Here is a 16,909-nt window from a genome sequence, read left to right as displayed (position 1 = left end):
CGATGCTCATTGAGCATCTCATATATTAAACTGATTTTTGGAACTGGGCTGTGGAAAAGAGTCTTGACTAGTCCCAGCCACGGGTTTCCTCGGTATAGCACTACCTCCGAGTGCGGCCCACTTCCCTCTGGGGAAGACACATTCATCCAAAACAAAGTCAACGGTATAGCATTCTTTTTATGTTTACAGGAGCCCCGCCCGCCCTTAGAGGGGGAAGAGGTGAAAGATGATGATAATTCAGACCACAGACAATGGCAGGAACGGCCGCTGGCCTACGTTTTCTGAAGTGCGCAAAGCACTACCACAAGGACCTAGGGGTAAGTGGATTTTTTCACCGAGGGCAGACCGCTGAAAAAGCATACTTACCTGACGCGGGCTAAGCCTTCGTCATAGTATCGCACGTGGATTCGCGGATTCACAGGTGTTCTTGGATAAAGAACAGGATTGTTTGTAGTATAATTGTGTCCTGGTTTGGCTGTTTTTTTCTGGTGACCCTCCCAGGGACTCATGCTCGGCTCCTTGCCGGTAACCTGGGGTAAGCCAGTCTCTGGTTGTTTTTCCAGTCTTGGGCTGGATTGGCTTTTCTTCTTGGCTTTTTTGGCCTGTTGAGTGTGGTATTTTGCCAGCTCACAGGTTTTGCCGTTTTTTCGGGTCACCCATCCACTTTTGGGTTGTTTGTTTTTGCCATGGGTGTTGAGTGTGTCGGACGTGCGTGATTCACGCGTCAGAATGTTGGCTAATTATGATAAGGACCGTGTGATGGGCTCTCCTTAGGGAGCATATTGATTTGACAGGCTTTCTGCCATTCAGTTTTGCCCTAGGGCTTGATTCGTATTACTTTTAAGAATGTCTCAGACAAAGAAGAATTTGTGCGTATGGGTTCATGGCGTTGGATGGGCACGATCTTAGTGTGACGTCTTCTGACAAGCCGCCGTCTTTTGTGTATGTACACTATTTTCCTGCCGAAGGTGACGATGCTCTGATCTGTGATGAGCTAAGAAAATACGGAGAAGTTATCAGTATTAAGCACCAGAATTTTTCAGGAATTCCGGGCCTTCTAACTGGGTCACGGATTCTTAGGATGTTATTATCGGATCCAGTCCCTGCTGAGTTCCGCATTGACGACTATCCTTTGCGGGTTTGGTATAGGGGTATCCCTCCGTTCTGCCAGATATGTAAAGTTAATGGCCATAAGGCAGCAGATTGCCAGTTCAACGGAAAATGTAGAAGGTGTGGTTCCCCAGACCACAAAGCGCATGCGTTGTCCGGCCGTGGGTCAGTCTGTTGTTCCAACAGAGGCAGCTGTCCCTGAGGCGGTCCCTGACCCCTCTGGGACTGTTGTGCCTGTTGTCTCTGAAAGTTCTGCCGGTTTGGATAAGGGTGTGGTTGTGGATGTGATTGAGGGTGCGGTTGAAGATGTGGTTGTGGAGAATGTGGTTTCGGATGAGGATGATGAGGATGTAGTCGAGGGTGTGGTTGAAGATGGGGTTGTGGAGAATGAGGTTTCGGATACGATTGAGGATGCTGTGGATGCTAATGTGGAGGATGAGGTTGCTGTTAGTACCCCTGTTCCTGTCCCTAGTCGAGTTAGTGCTCCTGTTGAGTTGGGGCTAGCCCCCCCGTCCCTGTAGTGACTGAGGATGTGCAGACCCCCGCAGATTCTGTTATTCGTAGGAAGGTTTTGAAGTGGTATCGGGATGAGTTATGCCGCTGTTCTAAGGATCAAGCCTTTGTTCTGTCCTACAGGGATATGAGGTGCGTGAGGTTTCCCCTACGGATTTTTTGGAGTTGGTGTCGGTAGTTTTGGAAAATGGGGTGTCTCTCAGTGTGGATCCAAATCTTCTTCGTATCGCTAGAGTGGATACGAGTGGTGAGCAGTCTGAAGTGGGTTTTGCGCAGTATCTTCTTGAAGTACAGGGGACCCTTCCTTTTTGATTGGTTTCAGGGCTCTCTTGTTGACCAGATTGGTCCTACGGAGCATGATAACGTTTTGTGTGTGGAGTTTGTGGACCTCAATGGTCGGCAATGTCGGAGGCTTCCCGCCAAGGCTTTGTGGGTTAAGAAGGCCACAGTTTGTATTTTACCAGTACCAATGTGGATAATAGTGTAATTAATGTTGTAAATGATGGCGTTTCTAAGTCTCGTCCTGTGGTCCCTACTGCTGCAGTTCTTGCTGCAGAGCTGCTGAAGCGTTCTGCCCCCCCTTCTGTTGTGGGAGTTCCGAAATGTAGGAAGAAATTGTAGTAATATTAGTAAACAATACTATCTAAGTAAATAATATGTGAATAAAGTATTTAAGTCCTGGTTTTAAATAATGTAATATTGTAAATAATAGTTTTTCTATGTTTTTGTATCCGTTTTTGTTCGTTTGTTTTGGAGTGGGCGTGTTCAATTTTTGGGTGTGAGTGTGTTCAATGTTTGCGAGGTGGGGTTCGATTCCCCAACGAAGTTGGTGTCTGGTGGCCCTCGGTTTATGGTGGACCCAACCCTAAGGCATTGCACTTTCAGCCATTGTTGGATTAGGTCTGAGATCGGCAGGCATTGCACCGCCCTCACGGGAGCCTGGCCGCTCACCGTAAATATAAAAAAAAACTTACCTGACGCGGGAGGTACTGTGATCAAGGAGGCAGTCCTCTCAAGGCGAGGCCCTTTCATTGCACTTCGACTGGGTTGACCCTTGCGATTACCCCAAATGTGGGTAACTCGAGCGTATAATTTCTGGTAGTGGGGACCTGCGTTCGCGCTCGTCCCCGCAAAAGTCATCCAAACTATGTCTATATGGCCCTCTTACTGACTATCGAGGGTATTTTTGCTTTTGCAGTGGACCGGTAGACTTGCAAAGAAAGCAAAGGACGCACAACTGGCCAAGGTGTTGGCACGTTTGGAGGGGTAGAAGTGCATTGGAGAGACTGGAGGAAGGAAACAAGGTGAGTTTCGGGGCGGTGCGTAACTTTGCTGGCTGTTTTTGTTCAAGGCCTGTCTGCTCTATTGTGTGTAAAGTCCTGTTCGTTTGTATTTGCAGGTTGTGCGTGCCGTGCCGTGCTGTGCTATGCGCGCGAAGGGAAAGGAAATGAAAGGAAACCAAACGGCCGATCGACCGAGCGAGCGAGCATAGAAGGGCATTCGACTTGGACCGTGAGTACACTTTGAACCTTTTGAGCGGTTTTATTGTCACTGGAGCCGCTTTTAGAAATGCTATTGCTATCGTTAGTGTATCCTTTGTGCGAGCAAGCGAGTGAACGAATGAACGAGGGAAGGAAACAAACTAGCAGAGTAGTAAAAGTATCGAACCTTTTTCCCGATTCGTTTGCAGTCTGAATCCAACCATTGTCGACTTTCAGTGCCGTTTTTCGCGCGCCTCCTCTTGGAAGTGTGCGAGTGTTTTGCCACGTCACGATGGCTTAAAACTGCGTCTCAGAAGTGTGCGTTTTTTTCCTATTCATTTTTTCGTTCGTTATTTGGAATGATTTGATATCACAGAAGTAGAATTTGACATCATAAACTGTTCATCTCGCGCGTGCTCACTCGCTCGCGCGCGCTCTGTAAGAAAAGTCGATCGCACTAGAGTTTTCGCCATTAGCTGGCCGATTTTTGACAAAAAGGTGTTTTCCCCCCCTCGTTTTTGCTTTGATTTTGTTCCTCACTCACCTACGGCTCTCTATGTGAAATTGTGGTGTATGGAGAGCTATTTATTGGGATAAAACGTTTAGAGATGTTCGCAAGACAAAAAATTGAAGCCTACAACACGGGGTATTCCCAGGCGGTCACCCATCCAAGTACTAACCCCGCCCGACAGGGCTTAACTTCGGTGATCGGACGAGAACCGGTGCTTTCCCTGTGGTATGGTCGTAGACGAGGAAATGGGGTCGAAATTCTGCTTGTTATCGGCCAGGTTCAGGCTGTAAAGCGGCCACATCCCTGAGTGTAGGCGAATTTGAAATTCTAAAGCCCTAGTTTCGTTACTCTAACCCTAAGAAATCGATACTCTAACCCTAAGAAATTGTTACCCTAACCCTAAGAAATGGTTACCCTAACCCCGAAGTCGTTACCTAACCCTAATGTATTTTCCTCAACCCAGTTAACACATTGAGGAGCATCGATTTGAAGCACTATTCCCTAGGGAGGGGAGGGAGGGGTCCCAAGAGACATAACGTGTCCTAAAAACCTATTATACAATGTTTTAGCTCCGTAGGTGCGTGTATCTGGCTTTAAAATCTTACAGTGAGGAGATACCAAACGGGTCAGCCTCTGGGACCGTCTGCGGGACTCGCAAGGGCTTGTGGGGGCGACCTGCTACTATCCACCATAAACCGTGGGAAGGATCCCTCGACCACCCCCCTCACCCAGGGCATGCTTCGGCATCGCTTCGGCATCGCTTCTCGGCCTTTTGGCTAAGATCAAGTGTAGTATCTGTTCTTATCAGCTTAATATCTGATACGCTGCTCATTGAGCAGCTCATATATTAAACTGATTTTTGGAACTGGGCTGTGGAAAAGAGGCTTGCCTCGTCCCAGCCACGGGTTGCCTCGGTATAGCACTACCTCCGAGTGCGGCCCACTTCCCTCTGGGGAAGACACATTCAATCCAAAACAAAGTCAACGGTATAGCATTCTTTTATGTTTACAGGAGCCCCGCCCGCCCTTAGAGGGGAAGAGGTGAAAGAGGGATGATAATTCAGACAACAGACAATGGCAGGAACGGCCGCTGGCCTACGTTTTCTGAAGTGCGCAAAGCACTACCACAAGGACCTAGGGGTAAGTGGATTTTTTCACCGAGGGCAGACGCTGAAAAAGCATACTTACCTGACGCGGGTTTTGCCTGCGTTATAGTATCGCGCGTGGATTCGTGGATTCACAAGTGTCTTTGGATTAAAGAAGCAGGATTTTTTGTAAGTATTATTGTGTTCTGGTTTGGCTGTTTTTTTCTGGTGACCCTCCCAGGGACTCATGCTCGGCTCCTTGCCGTAACCTGGGGTAGCCAGTCTCTGGTTGTTTTTCCAGTCTTGGGCTGGATTGGCTTTTCTTCTTGGCTTTTTTGGCCTGTTGAGTGTGGTATTTTGCCAGCTCACAGGTTTTGCCGTTTTTTCGGGTCACCCATCCACTTTTGGGTTGTTTGTTTTTGCCATGGGTGTTGAGTGTGTCAGGACGTGCGTGATTCACGCGTCAGTGATGTTGGCTAATTATGATAAGGACCGTGTGATGGCTCTCCTTAGGGAGCATATTGATTTTGAAAGGCTTTCTGCCATTCAGTTTTGCCCTAGGGGCTTGATTCGTATTACTTTTAAGAATGTCTCAGACAAAGAAGAATTTGTGCGTATGGGTTCACTGGCGTTGGATGGGCACGATCTTAGTGTGACGTCTTCTGATAAGCCGCCGTCTTTTGTGTATGTACACTATTTTCCTGCCGAAGGTGACGATGCTCTGATCTGTGATGAGCTAAGAAAATACGGAGAAGTTATCAGTATTAAGCACCAGAATTTTTCAGGAATTCCGGGCCTTCTAACTGGGTCACGGATTCTTAGGATGTTATTATCGGATCCAGTCCCTGCTGAGTTCCGCATTGACGACTATCCTGTGCGGGTTTGGTATAGGGGTATCCCTCCGTTCTGCCAGATATGTAAAGTTAATGGCCATAAGGCCGCAGATTGCCAGTTCAACGGAAAATGTAGAAGGTGTGGTTCCCCAGACCACAAAGCGCATGCGTGTGTCCGGCCGTGGGGTCAGTCTGTTGTTCCAACAGAGGCAGCTGTCCCTGAGGCGGTCCCTGACCCCTCTGGGACTGTTGTGCCTGTTGTCTCTGAAAGTTCTGCCGGTTTGGATAAGGGTGTGGTTGTGGATGTGATTGAGGGTGCGGTTGAAGATGTGGTTGTGGAGAATGTGGTTTCGGATGAGGATGATGAGGATGTAGTCGAGGGTGTGGTTGAAGATGGGGTTGTGGAGAATGAGGTTTCGGATACGATTGAGGATGCTGTGGATGCTAATGTGGAGGATGAGGTTGCTGTTAGTACCCCTGTTCCTGTCCCTAGTCGAGTTAGTGCTCCTGTTGAGTTGGGGCTAGCCCCCCCGGTCCCTGTAGTGACTGAGGATGTGCAGACCCCCGCAGATTCTGTTATTCGTAGGAAGGTTTTGAAGTGGTATCGGGATGAGTTATGCCGCTGTTCTAAGGATCAAGCCTTTGTTCTGTCCTACAGGGATATGAGGGTGCGTGAGGTTTCCCCTACGGATTTTTTGGAGTTGGTGTCGGTAGTTTTGGAAAATGGGGTGTCTCTCAGTGTGGATCCAAATCTTCTTCGTATCGCTAGAGTGGATACGAGTGGTGAGCAGTCTGAAGTGGGTTTTGCGCAGTATCTTCTTGAAGTACAGGGGGACCCTTCCTTTTTGATTGGTTTCAGGGGCTCTCTTGTTGACCAGATTGGTCCTACGGAGCATGATAACGTTTTGTGTGTGGAGTTTGTGGACCTCAATGGTCGGCAATGTCGGAGGCTTCCCGCCAAGGCTTTGTGGGTTAAGAAGGCCACAGTTTGTAATTTTACCAGTACCAATGTGGATAATAGTGTAATTAATGTTGTAAATGATGGCGTTTCTAAGTCTCGTCCTGTGGTCCCTACTGCTGCAGTTCTTGCTGCAGAGCTGCTGAAGCGTTCTGCCCCCCCTTCTGTTGTGGGAGTTCCGAAATGTAGGAAGAAATTGTAGTAAATATTAGTAAACAATACTATCTAAGTAAATAATATGTGAATAAAGTATTTAAGTCCTGGTTTTAAATAATGTAATATTGTAAATAATAGTTTTTCTATGTTTTTGTATCCGTTTTTGTTCGTTTGTTTTGGAGTGGGCGTGTTCAATTTTTGGGTGTGAGTGTGTTCAATGTTTGCGAGGTGGGGTTCGATTCCCCAACGAAGTTGGTGTCTGGTGGCCCTCGGTTTATGGTGGACCCAACCCTAAGGCATTGCACTTTCAGCCATGGGTTGGATTAGGTCTGAGATCGGCAGGCATTGCACCGCCCTCACGGGAGCCTGGCCGTTCACCTTAAATATAAAAAAACTTACCTGACGCGGGAGGTACTGTGATCAAGGAGGCAGTCCTCTCAAGGCGAGGCCCTTTCATTGCACTTCGACTGGGTTGACCCTTGCGATTACCCCAAATGTGGGTAACTCGAGCGTATAATTTCTGGTAGTGGGGACCTGCGTTCGCGCTCGTCCCCGCAAAAGTCATCCAAACTATGTCTATATGGCCCTCTTACTGACTATCGAGGGTATTTTTGCTTTTGCAGTGGACCGGTAGACTTGCAAAGAAAGCAAAGGACGCACAACTGGCCAAGGTGTTGGCACGTTTGGAGGGGTAGAAGTGCATTGGAGAGACTGGAGGAAGGAAACAAGGTGAGTTTCGGGGCGGTGCGTAACTTTGCTGGCTGTTTTTGTTCAAGGCCTGTCTGCTCTATTGTGTGTAAAGTCCTGTTCGTTTGTATTTGCAGGTTGTGCGTGCCGTGCCGTGCTGTGCTATGCGCGCGAAGGGAAAGGAAATGAAAGGAAACCAAACGGCCGATCGACCGAGCGAGCGAGCATAGAAGGGCATTCGACTTGGACCGTGAGTACACTTTGAACCTTTTGAGCGGTTTTATTGTCACTGGAGCCGCTTTTAGAAATGCTATTGCTATCGTTAGTGTATCCTTTGTGCGAGCAAGCGAGTGAACGAATGAACGAGGGAAGGAAACAAACTAGCAGAGTAGTAAAAGTATCGAACCTTTTTCCCGATTCGTTTGCAGTCTGAATCCAACCATTGTCGACTTTCAGTGCCGTTTTTCGCGCGCCTCCTCTTGGAAGTGTGCGAGTGTTTTGCCACGTCACGATGGCTTAAAACTGCGTCTCAGAAGTGTGCGTTTTTTTCCTATTCATTTTTTCGTTCGTTATTTGGAATGATTTGATATCACAGAAGTAGAATTTGACATCATAAACTGTTCATCTCGCGCGTGCTCACTCGCTCGCGCGCGCTCTGTAAGAAAAGTCGATCGCACTAGAGTTTTCGCCATTAGCTGGCCGATTTTTGACAAAAAGGTGTTTTCCCCCCCTCGTTTTTTGCTTTGATTTTGTTCCTCACTCACCTACGGCTCTCTATGTGAAATTGTGGTGTATGGAGAGCTATTTATTGGGATAAAACGTTTAGAGATGTTCGCAAGACAAAAAATTGAAGCCTACAACACGGGGTATTCCCAGGCGGTCACCCATCCAAGTACTAACCCCGCCCGACAGGGCTTAACTTCGGTGATCGGACGAGAACCGGTGCTTTCCCTGTGGTATGGTCGTAGACGAGGAAATGGGGTCGAAATTCTGCTTGTTATCGGCCAGGTTCAGGCTGTAAAGCGGCCACATCCCTGAGTGTAGGCGAATTTGAAATTCTAAAGCCCTAGTTTCGTTACTCTAACCCTAAGAAATCGATACTCTAACCCTAAGAAATTGTTACCCTAACCCTAAGAAATGGTTACCCTAACCCCGAAGTCGTTACCTAACCCTAATGTATTTTCCTCAACCCAGTTAACACATTGAGGAGCATCGATTTGAAGCACTATTCCCTAGGGAGGGGAGGGAGGGGTCCCAAGAGACATAACGTGTCCTAAAAACCTATTATACAATGTTTTAGCTCCGTAGGTGCGTGTATCTGGCTTTAAAATCTTACAGTGAGGAGATACCAAACGGGTCAGCCTCTGGGACCGTCTGCGGGACTCGCAAGGGCTTGTGGGGGCGACCTGCTACTATCCACCATAAACCGTGGGAAGGATCCCTCGACCACCCCCCTCACCCAGGGCATGCTTCGGCATCCGGCATCGCTTCTCGGCCTTTTGGCTAAGATCAAGTGTAGTATCTGTTCTTATCAGCTTAATATCTGATACCGCTGCTCATTGAGCAGCTCATATATTAAACTGATTTTTGGAACTGGGCTGTGGAAAAGAGGCTTGCCTCGTCCCAGCCACGGGTTGCCTCGGTATAGCACTACCTCCGAGTGCGGCCCACTTCCCTCTGGGGAAGACACATTCAATCCAAAACAAAGTCAACGGTATAGCATTCTTTTATGTTTACAGGAGCCCCGCCCGCCCTTAGAGGGGGAAGAGGTGAAAGAGGGATGATAATTCAGACAACAGACAATGGCAGGAACGGCCGCTGGCCTACGTTTTCTGAAGTGCGCAAAGCACTACCACAAGGACCTAGGGGTAAGTGGATTTTTTCACCGAGGGCAGACGCTGAAAAAGCATACTTACCTGACGCGGGTTTTTGCCTGCGTTATAGTATCTTGCGCGAATCCTTTCATCAAAGTTCGGATCGTGAATTCAGGATTATCATTTGGAAGGGTGACTTCGCCATTGTGTTCTTTTTGGGCCGGATTCCTGTAAGTATTTCTGTGTTTTGTTTTTTCTACCCCAAGTGAGTACCTGCCGGGAGGGAAAACTTGGTGGTTTCTTTCTTTGTTCTCTGGCCACCCATCCCGTTTGGGGATAGTACAGGACCTAGGGTGTGCCCCTTTTTTGGGCCCTTTTTTCTTCCTGCGTTCCCTTCATGATGGTTATCCCACGTGCTCTTACACGTTCTATCGACATTAAATTGGGTGTTTTCCCTGAGGGTACGTCAATTTTCGACACTGCCAAAGCTCTTCGGGATTATTTTGCAAAGGAGGCGGATTTTGAAGTGGTGGCCATTCAGCAGTGCCCGAACCGCATTGCCCGGGTGACATTCGAAGAGGGTGGGGAAGCCGCTAAGGCGGACTTTCAGGACGAGGGATCTATCCGGATCTTTGGAGTTGAATGTGAAGTGGTCTCCCCTGCCCCTCCGGTAGAGAAGGTGCTTGTGTACAATTTCCCCTATGAAAACAGTGATGGCCCAGTACATAGGGTCCTGTCCGATTTTGGTTCGGTTGAGGGTATCTCGTACCAGACGTGGGTGGGCCTCCCGGGTATTCACACGGGTACCCGGGTGGTTAAAATGGTTCGCTCATCCCCCATCCCGCGATCCCTTGTGATTGGGGGGGTGCGGTGTAAGATTTGGTACAGGGGCCAGCCGGTCACCTGTGATGTGTGCCGGGAGGTGGGCCATGTGGCTGCCAAGTGCCCTAACAAGGGTCGTTGTTTCCACTGCCGGCAACAGGGGCATATGGCCCGCGACTGCCCTGATCGTTCAGGTTTCTATGGGGGGGGTGCCTGGGGCCCATTGCCCAATCGTGGTCTGCCTGTTTCTGAGCCGGGTGAGTCCGCTGGTGGAGGGCCCCCGGTCGTGGAAGCTCATCATACAGAACCCGTTTCTGTGGCGGGGGTTGGCCCATCTAGCCAGACCCTTTCTTCTCCTGCCCCCCCTTCATCTGGTGGGGGTGTTTCTTTGGACGGTGGGGTTACCCCCGTCTCGGTTCCTGAGAGCGAGCCTAATTCGAGTGTGTGTGGGGATAGCAGCGCTGCTAGCACCGTGCTAAATAGTCAAGGCTATATAATTAACAATGGTAATGCAAATGTTATAGATAATGCTTTTAGTGTAATAAGCGATAGCTGTAAAGTAAGCAATAGTAGTAATGCTAGTGTTAATGTAAGCAACAGTTCTATTTGTGCTACAAGCTCTGCAAGCAATGCTATTAATATAAATAAGCTAGATAATGGAAAAGCTATTGCTGATAATGGGCCAAAAAGCTGCTCATCAGCTGATTTAATTAGTAATGTTTTGGGTGAGCCTGTCCCTGACGCTAGTGTGGAGGTTTCTCCCGCTTCGTCTGTGGATGCCGAGATGATGCCTGCCTCTAATCATCGCAAGCGGTCAGCTCCAAAGCCTCCTTTGGAGGACTCGGCAGCACCGTCGGGCTTCGCTCCTGGCTCATCTTCGAATGAGCGGGGCAAGTCGAAAATCTCTAGGAAGACTTCTGGGCCTCCCGGTTGCCACTCGCTCCCTGCGAGTGTGTCTCTGGCCGCCAGGACAGCTTCTAGCCGGGGCCCCCCTTCCTGATAACGTTATGGGTGCCTTTTTTCTTTTTCTCATCATGTTTTCTATCCTGTCATTGAATTGTAATGGGATCAGAGATCAGTCCAAAAGAGCTGGTTTGGTGCAGTGGTTGCGGTCTCTCCCTGTTGGGGCAGACGTTGTCTGCCTCCAGGAGACCCACTGTCTATCACCTTCTGAGTGTTCTTTGTGGTTTCGCTCTTCCGGTTTTTCTGCTGTTGTCTCTCCTGGGTCGTCTCATTCGTGTGGTTGTATTGTTTTGTTTCGTCCTTCGTTGTCTCTGGTCAACTCTTGGTGTGATGTTTCCGGTCGTTACCTGCAGGTTGAATTCTCTTTTTTCGGTAGCTCTTTTCGTGTTTGTTGTGTTTACGCACCTAACCGCAACCCTGCGCGGGACCAGTTCTTTGGAGACCTCCATTCCAAGATCGATCCCGCGGTCCCCACGATTCTCTGTGGTGACTTCAATGAGGTCTTTGATCGCTCCGTTGATCGGGCTGGCTCTGATCCCTCTGTCTCCTCTCGCGATAGCTCTTCCTCCCTTAAATATCTTTTCGACGACTGCTGTGTGGTGGACATATGGAGGTATCTCCACCCCTCTTCTGTTGGGTTTACCTGGACCAGGTGGGATGGCAGTCTTGCCTCTCGTATTGACCTTTTTGGTGTTCCTTTTTCGTGGGTGCCCTCTGTCTCTTCTTGTTCCTTCGTCCCCTGTCCCTTCTCTGATCACTGTGGTGTCTTTCTTTCTTGTTCCATCCCGGACGCTGTTCCCCCTGGTCCAGGCATCTGGAAGTTGAACATCTCCGTTCTTGATGACCCTGAGTACGTGGAGTTAATATCAAACGCGTGGCGGTCGTGGCGAAACTCTGTCGCCCGCTTTCCCTCCTTGGTGAAGTGGTGGGATGGGGGGAAGAGTTTGATCAAGGGACTTACGATTCGCTATTGTTGTGAGAAGGCTGGTGCTCGGTCACGTCTCCGGGACCTTTTGGTCCGGTTGATCGATCACCTTAAAGCCAAAGTTGATCTGGGCTCATCATCATGTCTCGGCCCTTATCATTCGGCTCTGGCCGAATTGGCTGCTCTTGACTCCCATGTGGCCAAGGGAGCTCAAGTTCGTTCTCGTGCGAAGTGGGTTGAAGAGGGGGAATCTTCCTCATCGTACTTCTTCCGCCTCGAACGGAAGCGTGGCTCTGATAGGTGGATCTCTGCGCTGAGGGATGAGGACGACTCTATTGTCTCCTCCCCTCGTGATCTTTGTACTTCTTGGTCATCTTTCTTTTCCGGTCTCTTCTCTGCCTCCTCGGTTGACCCTCGCATCCAGACTGATCTCTTGGGGAATTTGTCATCTTCTCTCCCTGATGATCAGTCCTCCCTTTGCGAGGGTCACCTCTCCGTGGAGGAGGTTCTGGTTGCTCTCCGTGGGATGGCCAGGCGTAAGGCCCCCGGGCTGGATGGCCTTCCCATGGAGTTCTATCTGAAGTTCTGGTCCGTTCTGGGTTCCGACCTTGTCTCTGTTCTTAACTCTTCTTTCGATTCTGGCTGTCTCTCTCTCTCTCAGCGCAGAGGTGTTATTTCCCTGTCTTTCAAGAAGGGTGATCGGTTAGATCCCCGCAACTGGCGGCCGATCACCCTCCTCAACGTCGACTATAAGCTTGCGTCTAGAGCCATTGCTGGCCGGTTGTTAAAGGTCATCCATCTTTTAGTGGCGGAGGACCAGACTTGTGGGGTCCCTGGCCGTTACATCGGTGAGAACGTGGCCCTCCTGCGGGATGTGGCCGCGTTTGCTTCCTCTTCTGGGGCTCCAGTGGCCATTCTTTCCCTCGATCAAGAGAAGGCCTTCGATCGTGTGGACTGGGGTTTTATGCGTTCCACTCTCGTGGCAATGGGCTTCGGTCCGTCTTTTGTCGCCTGGGTGGATCTTTTCTATCGCAGTGTTCAGTCCAGTGTTAATGTCAACGGCTACATCTCGGGCTTTTTCGATCTTTCGCGGGGGGTGAGACAGGGTTGTCCCTTGTCCCCCCTTCTGTATGTCCTCGTATCTGAGGTTCTTGCAGCCAACATCCGCTGCAATGCCCGCATTCCTGGTCTGCACTTTCCCGGCTTTCCCCCTCTTTCGCCCATTTCGCAATATGCTGATGACACGTCGTTTATTGTTTCTTCGGATGATGCAATTGAAGCGGTTTTTGAGACCTACGCTCTTTTTGAAAGAGCCTCTGGGTCCAAGTTAAACCAGGTTAAATCCAAGGGTCTTTGGTTGGGGGGCTGGTGTGGTCGCACTGACCCTCCAGTTGCCCTTGAGTGGTCTTCTTGTAAAATTAAGGTTTTGGGTGTTTTTATTGGTGCTGGAGATCTGGATGTTGATAACTGGCGTCCCCGTATTGATGCGGTGGACCATGTTCTCAAATCGTGGCGTTCTCGTTGTTTGTCTTTTCGTGGCAAAGCCCTGGTTATCAATGCTCTTGCCCTTTCTCGGGTGTGGTATGTGGCATCTTTGGTCCACATGCCCGCCTGGGTGGCGAAAGAGCTCTCTTCTTTAGCTTTCTCTTTCTTCTGGTCCGGCAAGCGGGAGCTCGTCTCTCGCTCTGTCGTGATTCAGTCCTCTCTTTTTGGTGGTTTCTCTGTTGTTAGTGTGCAGTACAAGGTGTGGGCCCTTCTCGGCCAGTGGGTGCGGAGGTTCGCCTCCTCTTCCGCTGGTTGGTCCTCACTCATGTCATTCTGGTTTGTGTCGTCCTTTGGTGTTTCGCCCTCTGTCGTTTTTTCCAGGCCGTTTTGTTTTGATCCCAGGGTATTGCCACCTTTCTATTCCTCCCTTCTTTTGGCCTGGCGGGGCCTCAATGGTTCCTTCGCCACGGCCCGTAACTCTCTCGTTTTTGGTTCGTCCTGCCCTCATGTTTGTTGCCCTGTGGCTGTTATGTCCACAAAAAGCTGCTATCTGTACCTCTTATCTGAGAACATGGTTCCGCCGCATTGCGTGGGAAAGTTTTTCCCAGTGTATGGTTCGCTGGATTGGCCATCCACGTGGCGCTCGCTGACCTTTTTTGATCTCGATCGTCAAGTCGCCGATCTATGTTGGAAGATTGCGCACGGCGTCTTATACACCGCACAGCGTCTTGTTTCCTTTGGATTGCCCATTCCCCCTTCTTGTTTTTGTGGGTCTTCTGTGGAGTCTTTGGAGCATTTGTTCTTCTTCTGCCCCCTTGCCCAGAGTGTTCTCTCCTGGCTTCAGTCTCTGTTGTTCAGTTTTTCTTTTATGTGTCCTGCTCTTCTTTGTCGGCATGTTCTCTTCGGTTTCAGCTCTGATGAGCTGATTGTCACTCCCCGGGTCTTTGTGTATTTGTTGAACCTTTGTAAATATTTCATCTGGCAATCCCGTAACGACTTTCGTTTTCGTGCTGTTCGTCCCGGCGCTGCTGCGGTGATCGCGAGGGTGAAGTCTCGTTTGAGATTCCATCTACCCATTTTCTTCAAGCGGTTTCAGTCCGCTCGCCGTCGTCGCTTCTTCCACCGTCAGTGGGGTGCCCGTGGAGTCGTCGCCACCGTTTCAGATGGTCACCTCTCCCTTGCCCTGTAACCGGTTTCCCGCGCGCTGCATGGCCCTAATCTGGGCATTGTGGTTTTTGTCTGTTTGTGTTCTGTGTTGGGTGGCCCTAATCTGGGCATTTCGTTTGTTTTGTTCTGTGTCCTCCTGTGCTGGGTCTCCTTGATTGGTGTACTGCACGGAGGTTTCTGCTGCATGGCCCTAATCTGGGCATTGTGTTCGTTTTGTTCTTGTTCTGTGTCCTCTTGTGCTGGGTCTCCTTTATTGGTGTACTGCACGGAGGTTTTTTGTGATGCATGGCCCTAATCTGGGCGGTCTGTGTTGTATCCGGTAGTGTGACCCCCTGCACTGGGTCTCCTTAACTGGTGTACTGTGCGAGGGTTCTGGTGTCAGTAGTGTCTGTTTCTTTTTGTATCGCGGTGTTTTGAAAGGAGTGTGTTCAATTTTTGGAGTGTGTGTGTTAATTTTGGCGAGGTGGGGTTCGATTCCCCAACGAAGTTGGTGTCTGGTGACCCTCGGTTTATGGTGGACCCAACCCTAAGGCATTGCACTTTCAGCCATGGGTTGGATTAGGTCTGAGATCGGCAGGCATTGCACCGCCCTCACGGGAGCCTGGCCGTTCACCTTAAATATAAAAAACTTACCTGACGCGGGAGGTACTGTGATCAAGGAGGCAGTCCTCTCAAGGCGAGGCCCTTTCATTGCACTTCGACTGGGTTGACCCTTGCGATTACCCCAAATGTGGGTAACTCGAGCGTATAATTTCTGGTAGTGGGGACCTGCGTTCGCGCTCGTCCCCGCAAAAGTCATCCAAACTATGTCTATATGGCCCTCTTACTGACTATCGAGGGTATTTTTGCTTTTGCAGTGGACCGGTAGACTTGCAAAGAAAGCAAAGGACGCACAACTGGCCAAGGTGTTGGCACGTTTGGAGGGGTAGAAGTGCATTGGAGAGACTGGAGGAAGGAAACAAGGTGAGTTTCGGGGCGGTGCGTAACTTTGCTGGCTGTTTTTGTTCAAGGCCTGTCTGCTCTATTGTGTGTAAAGTCCTGTTCGTTTGTATTTGCAGGTTGTGCGTGCCGTGCCGTGCTGTGCTATGCGCGCGAAGGGAAAGGAAATGAAAGGAAACCAAACGGCCGATCGACCGAGCGAGCGAGCATAGAAGGGCATTCGACTTGGACCGTGAGTACACTTTGAACCTTTTGAGCGGTTTTATTGTCACTGGAGCCGCTTTTAGAAATGCTATTGCTATCGTTAGTGTATCCTTTGTGCGAGCAAGCGAGTGAACGAATGAACGAGGGAAGGAAACAAACTAGCAGAGTAGTAAAAGTATCGAACCTTTTTCCCGATTCGTTTGCAGTCTGAATCCAACCATTGTCGACTTTCAGTGCCGTTTTTCGCGCGCCTCCTCTTGGAAGTGTGCGAGTGTTTTGCCACGTCACGATGGCTTAAAACTGCGTCTCAGAAGTGTGCGTTTTTTTCCTATTCATTTTTTCGTTCGTTATTTGGAATGATTTGATATCACAGAAGTAGAATTTGACATCATAAACTGTTCATCTCGCGCGTGCTCACTCGCTCGCGCGCGCTCTGTAAGAAAAGTCGATCGCACTAGAGTTTTCGCCATTAGCTGGCCGATTTTTGACAAAAAGGTGTTTTCCCCCCCTCGTTTTTTGCTTTGATTTTGTTCCTCACTCACCTACGGCTCTCTATGTGAAATTGTGGTGTATGGAGAGCTATTTATTGGGATAAAACGTTTAGAGATGTTCGCAAGACAAAAAATTGAAGCCTACAACACGGGGTATTCCCAGGCGGTCACCCATCCAAGTACTAACCCCGCCCGACAGGGCTTAACTTCGGTGATCGGACGAGAACCGGTGCTTTCCCTGTGGTATGGTCGTAGACGAGGAAATGGGGTCGAAATTCTGCTTGTTATCGGCCAGGTTCAGGCTGTAAAGCGGCCACATCCCTGAGTGTAGGCGAATTTGAAATTCTAAAGCCCTAGTTTCGTTACTCTAACCCTAAGAAATCGATACTCTAACCCTAAGAAATTGTTACCCTAACCCTAAGAAATGGTTACCCTAACCCCGAAGTCGTTACCTAACCCTAATGTATTTTCCTCAACCCAGTTAACACATTGAGGAGCATCGATTTGAAGCACTATTCCCTAGGGAGGGGAGGGAGGGGTCCCAAGAGACATAACGTGTCCTAAAAACCTATTATACAATGTTTTAGCTCCGTAGGTGCGTGTATCTGGCTTTAAAATCTTACAGTGAGGAGATACCAAACGGGTCAGCCTCTGGGACCGTCTGCGGGACTCGCAAGGGCTTGTGGGGGCGACCTGCTACTATCCACCATAAACCGTGGGAAGGATCCCTCGACCACCCCCCTCACCCAGGGCATGCTTCGGCATC

The 16,909-nt window shown here is 49.5% G+C and overlaps 2 protein-coding genes, 8 non-coding genes and 1 pseudogene across 10 annotated transcripts; 8 read left to right on the top strand and 3 right to left on the bottom strand.

Moving 5' to 3' along the window:
- Window positions 1–5: 5 nt before the first annotated feature.
- Window positions 6–126, top strand: LOC136281442 (U2 spliceosomal RNA; annotated as a pseudogene).
- Window positions 127–1,184: 1,058 nt separating this feature from the next.
- Window positions 1,185–1,935, top strand: LOC136281126 (uncharacterized). The gene is made up of 2 exons (XM_066167332.1): window positions 1,185–1,586; window positions 1,747–1,935. Exons 1-2 carry the CDS (start codon window positions 1,185–1,187, stop codon window positions 1,933–1,935), a joined length of 591 nt encoding a protein of 196 aa, XP_066023429.1.
- Window positions 1,936–2,589: 654 nt separating this feature from the next.
- LOC136281375 (U1 spliceosomal RNA) lies at window positions 2,590–2,753 on the top strand. The gene has a single exon (XR_010717724.1). It is a non-coding gene; the product is annotated as a U1 spliceosomal RNA (small nuclear RNA).
- A 982-nt stretch (window positions 2,754–3,735) lies between these two features.
- Window positions 3,736–3,854, bottom strand: LOC136281370 (5S ribosomal RNA). Its single transcript, XR_010717719.1, has one exon. It is a non-coding gene; the product is annotated as a 5S ribosomal RNA (ribosomal RNA).
- A 517-nt stretch (window positions 3,855–4,371) lies between these two features.
- On the top strand, window positions 4,372–4,563 carry LOC136281395 (U2 spliceosomal RNA). Its single transcript, XR_010717743.1, has one exon. It is a non-coding gene; the product is annotated as a U2 spliceosomal RNA (small nuclear RNA).
- Window positions 4,564–7,037: 2,474 nt separating this feature from the next.
- Window positions 7,038–7,201, top strand: LOC136281374 (U1 spliceosomal RNA). Its single transcript, XR_010717723.1, has one exon. It is a non-coding gene; the product is annotated as a U1 spliceosomal RNA (small nuclear RNA).
- Window positions 7,202–8,184: 983 nt separating this feature from the next.
- LOC136281359 (5S ribosomal RNA) lies at window positions 8,185–8,303 on the bottom strand. The gene has a single exon (XR_010717708.1). It is a non-coding gene; the product is annotated as a 5S ribosomal RNA (ribosomal RNA).
- Window positions 8,304–8,816: 513 nt separating this feature from the next.
- Window positions 8,817–9,009, top strand: LOC131771916 (U2 spliceosomal RNA). The gene has a single exon (XR_010717746.1). It is a non-coding gene; the product is annotated as a U2 spliceosomal RNA (small nuclear RNA).
- Window positions 9,010–13,208: 4,199 nt separating this feature from the next.
- Window positions 13,209–14,531, top strand: LOC131770382 (uncharacterized). The gene has a single exon (XM_059086087.2). It carries the CDS (start codon window positions 13,461–13,463, stop codon window positions 14,529–14,531), a length of 1,071 nt encoding a protein of 356 aa, XP_058942070.2. The 5' UTR covers window positions 13,209–13,460.
- A 603-nt stretch (window positions 14,532–15,134) lies between these two features.
- Window positions 15,135–15,298, top strand: LOC136281373 (U1 spliceosomal RNA). Its single transcript, XR_010717722.1, has one exon. It is a non-coding gene; the product is annotated as a U1 spliceosomal RNA (small nuclear RNA).
- A 983-nt stretch (window positions 15,299–16,281) lies between these two features.
- On the bottom strand, window positions 16,282–16,400 carry LOC136281350 (5S ribosomal RNA). The gene has a single exon (XR_010717699.1). It is a non-coding gene; the product is annotated as a 5S ribosomal RNA (ribosomal RNA).
- Between the last annotated feature and the right edge of the window lie 509 nt (window positions 16,401–16,909).

The sequence above is a fragment of the Pocillopora verrucosa genome, chromosome 5 (genome assembly GCF_036669915.1).
Source record: "Pocillopora verrucosa isolate sample1 chromosome 5, ASM3666991v2, whole genome shotgun sequence".
Classification (NCBI taxonomy): domain Eukaryota; kingdom Metazoa; phylum Cnidaria; class Anthozoa; order Scleractinia; family Pocilloporidae; genus Pocillopora; species Pocillopora verrucosa.
Note: the sequence above shows the minus strand (reverse complement) of the source record. Positions and strands in the feature narration are given on the sequence as shown.